The sequence below is a fragment of the Mustela erminea genome, chromosome 1, assembly GCF_009829155.1.
Source record: "Mustela erminea isolate mMusErm1 chromosome 1, mMusErm1.Pri, whole genome shotgun sequence".
Taxonomy (NCBI): domain Eukaryota; kingdom Metazoa; phylum Chordata; class Mammalia; order Carnivora; family Mustelidae; genus Mustela; species Mustela erminea.
Genome location: NC_045614.1, coordinates 6,978,136 through 6,984,336, shown reverse-complemented (window position 1 = coordinate 6,984,336; position 6,201 = coordinate 6,978,136). Strand labels below are relative to the sequence as shown.

The 6,201-nt window shown below is 40.4% G+C and overlaps 1 protein-coding gene across 1 annotated transcript; it reads right to left on the bottom strand.

The window, feature by feature from the left end:
• Positions 1 to 266: 266 nt before the first annotated feature.
• On the bottom strand, positions 267 to 1,202 carry LOC116571821 (olfactory receptor 7D4-like). The gene has a single exon (XM_032310232.1). The coding sequence runs from the start codon at positions 1,200 to 1,202 to the stop codon at positions 267 to 269; it is 936 nt and encodes a 311-aa protein (XP_032166123.1).
• Positions 1,203 to 6,201: the final 4,999 nt, after the last annotated feature.

Sequence of the window (6,201 nt, the reverse complement as noted above, 5' to 3'; positions counted from 1 at the left end):
CCTAAAGTTGGAAATCTTAAGAATGAGTACAAGAAAGCTGGACAAACATGGAAATTTATGGACAGCATATAGAGAAGACAATTGAGAAAGTTCTTTTGAGGGATTGCTGAGGAGAGACTAATACAAAAACAAATAAAAGAGAATTGATGGGAGCTTTGGGGAATGGATAAATCAAACATGTCTATGAGAAGGAAAGGAGACAAATTCAAGTTCACATTTCCCTTTGCAGCCCCCAGTGTCCACTTGTTTCTGAGGCAAGTGGCCCATCATGGACATGAAGCTGCTCTGCTGAGCTTTCGCAGGGCTCCCTTCACATCCTTGTTCCTCAGGCTGTAGATGAAGGGGTTCAGCATAGGGGTGACCACAGTGTACATCACTGAGGCAACCGAGCTTCTCTGGGAAGAATGGGTCACAGCAGATGTGAGGTAGACCCCCAGGCTTGTGCCATAGAACAAAGAGACCACAGAGAGATGAGACCCACAAGTAGAAAATGCTTTATACTTGCCCTCAGTGGAGGTCATCCTCATTAAGGAGGAGACAATCTGCGAGTAAGAGAAGAGGATCCCGGTGAGAGGAAACATGCACAACAGGGCAGTGGCAACATACAAGCAGATGTTATTGATGAGGGTGTCAGAGCAGGCAACCTTGAGAATCTGAGCCAGTTCACAGAAGAAATGTGGAAGTTCTGTGCCTGGACAGAAAGTCAACCGCCCTACCAGTAGAATATGAATCAGGGAAACCAAGAAAATGGTGAGCCAACAAATCAGAACCAGGAGGACACAGAGTCGTGGGTTCATGATGACAGAGTAATGCAAGGGGTGGCAGATGGCCACATACCTGTCATAAGCCATCACCGTCAAGAGGAAATCATCCATTCCAGCAAAAACCATAAAAAAATACACCTGAGTGATGCATCCTATATAGGAAATATCTTTGCTGTGTGCCTGGATGTTCAGCAGCATCTTGGGGATGGTGGTGGAGGTGAAACAGATGTCAACAAGGGACAGGTTGGAGAGGAAGAAGTACATAGGGGTGTGGAGATGGGGGTCAAAGAGGATAGCCAGGATAATGAGCAGGTTTCCCAGCACAGTGACCAGGTACATGGACAGGAACAAGCCAAAGAGGAGAGGCTGTAGTTCTGGATCTTCTGAGAGGCCCAGAAGGAGGAACACTGATACTTCTGTCTTGTTTCCTGCTCCCATGTAGCTGGTGTGTTGGCTGGAGAAGGAGACAAAAGCAACCTTCAATGAACAGCCAGCTGGCACTTCCTAGGATTTACCTTTGATCCCATTTTGCATGGACATCCTTTACCCTTCATTAGTCCTTCCAATGCCAGTGATCCACTCATTGAAGTGGTAGCCCATTTCCATTCTAAATGTGCATAATCATTCAGACTATCTTTGACTTGGCGGAAATCTTTCTCTTTTTATCTGCTACTTACTGGTTCTAATTCCTCTATTCAAATCTGTGGATATAAACTGGTTTCTTCCTTGAGATGATCTTCCAAAATAATTGAAGACATTTAAGATCTTTGATAACTTTCTTTATTCTGATAACCCTATCATAATGATTAAGATAGGTTTTCAACTCAAACAACATTCACTCTGCAACCTGGTGTGTCCTACTAATGTCATAGTTAACTCTCAAAATGTCTTTTCTCCCCTAAAAATGTGTTTAGTGTTACTGCCTTTTTATAATAATGATTCAAAATGCTTTTGTGCACAGTACCATGTCAATAAATAACTATTTTCATTGATGTATTCCTTTTATGGCAATCACTTTTTGGTAAATAACTGTCCCCAAATACAGTATTATGGAACTGTCATTTAGAAAAAGGGATCTCGAGTCAGACTTTCTGGAATAAAACATTTGGTCTACCAAATTACTCTCTGTGTGACCCTGACAAAGTTGATAATCTCTTGTCGCTGCAGATATCTCAGTTCTACAATGGGAGTAGTAAATATTCCCTGCATTGCATGCCTGGGGAGTGAATTGAATGAGATGACACATGTAATGTTTCTAGTGTGGTTCTTGTGACATACAGAGGACATTTGACAAATGTGGGCTTCTGTTCTTACCATTACAAAAACGTTGTCTTGTATGGCTATCATTTATCAATATTCTACTTAAACTGTGGCAGCCATCAAAGATGGAATTCTGATCATCATAAACACAACAGGTATGTCACCTCTTTTGACTACCATGTAGCACTTCTAGTTAATGAAGCCCCTATGCTTCCCTCTTTCTGATACCACCTGCCAAGTGGATTCTTCCTAAAAAAGAAGAAAAAGCCTATGGACTACATAAATAAGAAGGGGGGAAAATCACAAATCATCACAAATCATTAAAATGAAATACAAAGCAAGTGTGAGAGTGTATACTGTATGTTCATGCTCACAAGTGGGAGTGTATAACATTAAAAATCAGAACAGTTAATTGCAAAAAAGATTGATTTGATAAAAATATTTAAAGCTTCTATAAATCAAACCATCCTAAAAATTGAAAGGAAAATTTAAGATGTGAAAATAAATGCCTACATCTCGATAATAGAAAAAGTTTTAGTATTATTAATGTCTATAGAATGCTAATTAATTAAAAGGAAAACAGAACCACTGAGGACCAGTTTAGCTTAGGATGGTGGGTATAAAAGACTTCTCTGAAATATGAATATTTGAGCTGCTAGAGGAAGAATGGGTAATTAACTAAGAGAAACAAGGAGAGGGGACACATTTTGGGCAGAAAGAATAGAATTTGCAGTTTCCGCAAGTTGGGTGAGCTTGGTAATGGAAGGGATTTAAGAGGCCAGTGAGATGCAGAGCAGACAGTGAGGTTCATGAGGGACAGAGTGTGTGAGGAGCACATGGGGAGCTTCCTGTACAATTCCTTAATGTGCCTATCATGTTAGTAATTATATATATATATATATATATATATAAAATTACATATATAATGTATATCTATCGATATCTAGATATATAATATATATTTTGTGGGCTAGAAATGGAGGCTGTTTTTGCTCACCATTGTTTTCCCAGGGTCTTACATAGTGTCTGCACATAGTAGTTGTTCAACACATGCAAATGTTAGATGTATAATAAAGACTGAGACCAAAAGCGTCAACTAGAATGCAAAAAAGGGAATCTTCAAGCTCATCGTATACCTGAATGTGAACACAAAATAGAATAGTAAGGTTAAACACAATGCATTCATACCTACTTAAAAGAGTAGGATATCATGAACAAGTCATACCTATTCTAGGAATGGAAAGATGTTTGATGATAGGATGTTCGCAAAAACAGCTCACCACAAATAAAGGGAAATGAAGAGGAATCATAAGCATAATCACAATAGAAAATGGATTTGAGAAAATGCAGCAACCAGGTGCCTGGTTGGCTCAGGTGGTTAGGTGATTGCCTTCAGCTCAGATCATGATCCTGGAGTGGAGTCCCAGAATCAAGTCTTGCATTGGCTCCCTGGTCAGTAGGGATTCTGTTCTCCCTCTGATGTTACCCCTTCTTATGCACTCTCTCTCTCTAAAATAATAAATAAAATTATTTTAAAATGGTGGGGGTATTGGGTGGCTTAGTTGTTAGGCGTCTGCCTTTGGCTCAGGTCATGATCCCAGGGTCCTGGGATTGGCCCCTGCATGGGTCTCACTGCTCAGTGCGAAGCCTGTTTCTCCCTTTCCCACTCCCCCTGCTTGTATTCCCTCTCTTGCTCTCTCTCTGTCAAATAAATAAATAAAATATTAAAAAAAAAAAAGGAAAATGTAGTAGCCATTCCTGTAGTTAGTTTCCAGGATAGAGCTTCTCATTAAGGAGGAAACTAAGAACAATTTCTTTCTTTCTTTTATTTTTTTGAAGATTTTATTTATTTATTTATTTGTCAGAGAGAAAGAGAGAGAGAGAAAGTGAGTGAGCGCATGCACAAGCAGGCAGAGTGGCAGTCAGAGGCAGAGAGAGAAGTAGGCTCCCTGCCAAGCAAGGAGTCTGATGCGAGACTCCATCTCAGGACCCTGGGGTCATGACCCCAGCCGAAGGCAGCAGCTTAAATGACTGAGCCACCCAGGCATCCCAGAACAATTTCTTAACCCAGTGAGGAATAGCTGTTGAAAATTGCAGCCAATGGAATACTCTACATGAAAATACTGAAATATTGGGGCGCCTGGATGGCTCAGTGGGTTAGGCCGCTGCCTTCGGCTCAGGTCATGATCTCAGGGTCCTGGGATCGAGTCCCGCATTGGGCTCTCTCCTCAGCAGGGAGCCTGCTTCCTCCTCTCTCTCTCTCTCTGCCTGCCTCTCTGCCTACTTGTGATCTCTCTCTATCAAATAAATAAATAAAATCTTAAAAAAATACTGAAATATTTGTGTTAAATTCATGAAAAGGACAAGGCAGTCCATTCCAAATTTAACTATTCAAGATTCTCATGAACATTTAAAGAGATTGATGAGAAAAGGAAATTAGCCTGAGTGTCAAATGCCAGAAATAATGACATCATTTGTAGATATATAGTGGATACAAAAGGAAAACAAAATAATATAGAACTATTAAGTGCTATCAGTAAGTCAGGGGAATATAATAGAAAAATCAAGTCAGAGGAGGAACAAAATAGTCAATACCCTGTGTTTAATAGATCTTCAGTGAGTAGTTAATGACTAAATAGTGGGACAGGCAGTTGAACAGGAGCCTACAATTCATGTGTAATAATAGAGAAGAGGAGGACACTCACTGGAAAATAACTTACCGGAGAGAGGATCTAGACTCTGAAAGAGAGAAAAGGAAACTTAGCAAGAGCTAGAAAAGACTGACTTAAGTAGCATGTAAAGCAACTTCTAAATATAGAGACTTCAGTTTTGTTGACTAACTAAATATGGGACTGTTTCATTATTTTACAGATAAAGCCCAGTGCCCACCTTCTTACCCCTTTCCCTCGTACACCTCCAGCTCTGACTGGGAAGCAATGATCCTACCCTCTCTGAGGGTCATCAATGAAGCTTTCACTTCTCTATAGTCTATCTTGGAGAAGCCCTTTTGGGTTTTTCCCTAGGCTGACAACAGAGAATTATAGGAAAGGGGCAGCAGGGATCTGTTATTATCATCTCAAAGGTTAAGTTCTTAGAGCTCCTCATTAAGTAAATTGCTCTACTGGTGTTCTTCTCTCTGCATTCCCTTAGGATAGAAAGATGAAAGAATGGGGAAATGTCAGATAATGCTATGTCTGTGTAGACAGCAGCTGACCAAGATGAAGATATTTTCTTCAAGGGGAAAGTCTTTTCTCTTTGTTTGACTTCAATGAAAGGTTTCTCCCAAGGAATGTTTAACTCCTATGAGAACCAAACCCAGGAGTGAATGTTCCATGATGTTCATCTCTTCAGAAGTTTTTGAAGATTTCAAAGATCGCTTGGTGTCTGCAGTGTCATGGGGGTAAAGAAGTTCTTCCTGAAGAAAAGCAGAGTAGTTAATAGTTTTTGTTCTGTCAAAAGGACTAACCAAATGAGGAATGAAAGTATCCCTTGACATTTGCTGGTGACATGGAGGCTAGGGAGGGCTCCATTTTTCATCTCTAACATGAGGGAGAGGGTCATAAACAATCCAGGTAGAGTGGGTTGATGAATGGATGATATACAGATGCCACTATAAACCATCTATAAATTTTGTCAGGGAAGGTGAGGATAGAGGTAAAACATGGTATGGGAAATCATGGAGTATGGATGGGTAACAAAATTTTTGTTTAATGTAAAATAAGGGAACACGTATCATTTCAAAGAGTGTGATCATATTTACTGCAGACATTTGAGTACACAACACATACTGACTACACAATTCACAGGATGCATGTACAATCTAAATCAATGGCAATCATAAGGTGCTGTATCACTGATGTGTAGGATATGTAGGTCTGGAAATCAAGGCTTGTTAGTAGAAGCAGCCCTCTCTAATGTCATGCCCAGTGAACTGAGTGGGCAGTATTTGCTTCAGGTCTCCTCAACTCTGGCCTCAGCAGCTTTAGAGCTCTTGACGCCTACAAGGGTAGCACTTGCAAAGACATGGAAAAAATTCCCATAGAACTTCAAGTTATGCAGTTGCCTGGTACTTGAGGTCCCTCATGGCAGAAAGAGGAGTCACCATCTTGGCAGAGTTAATTGACCCTAGTCATGAATGTTATTGTTTGAGCATGACATTGGCACACACTGGTATCCT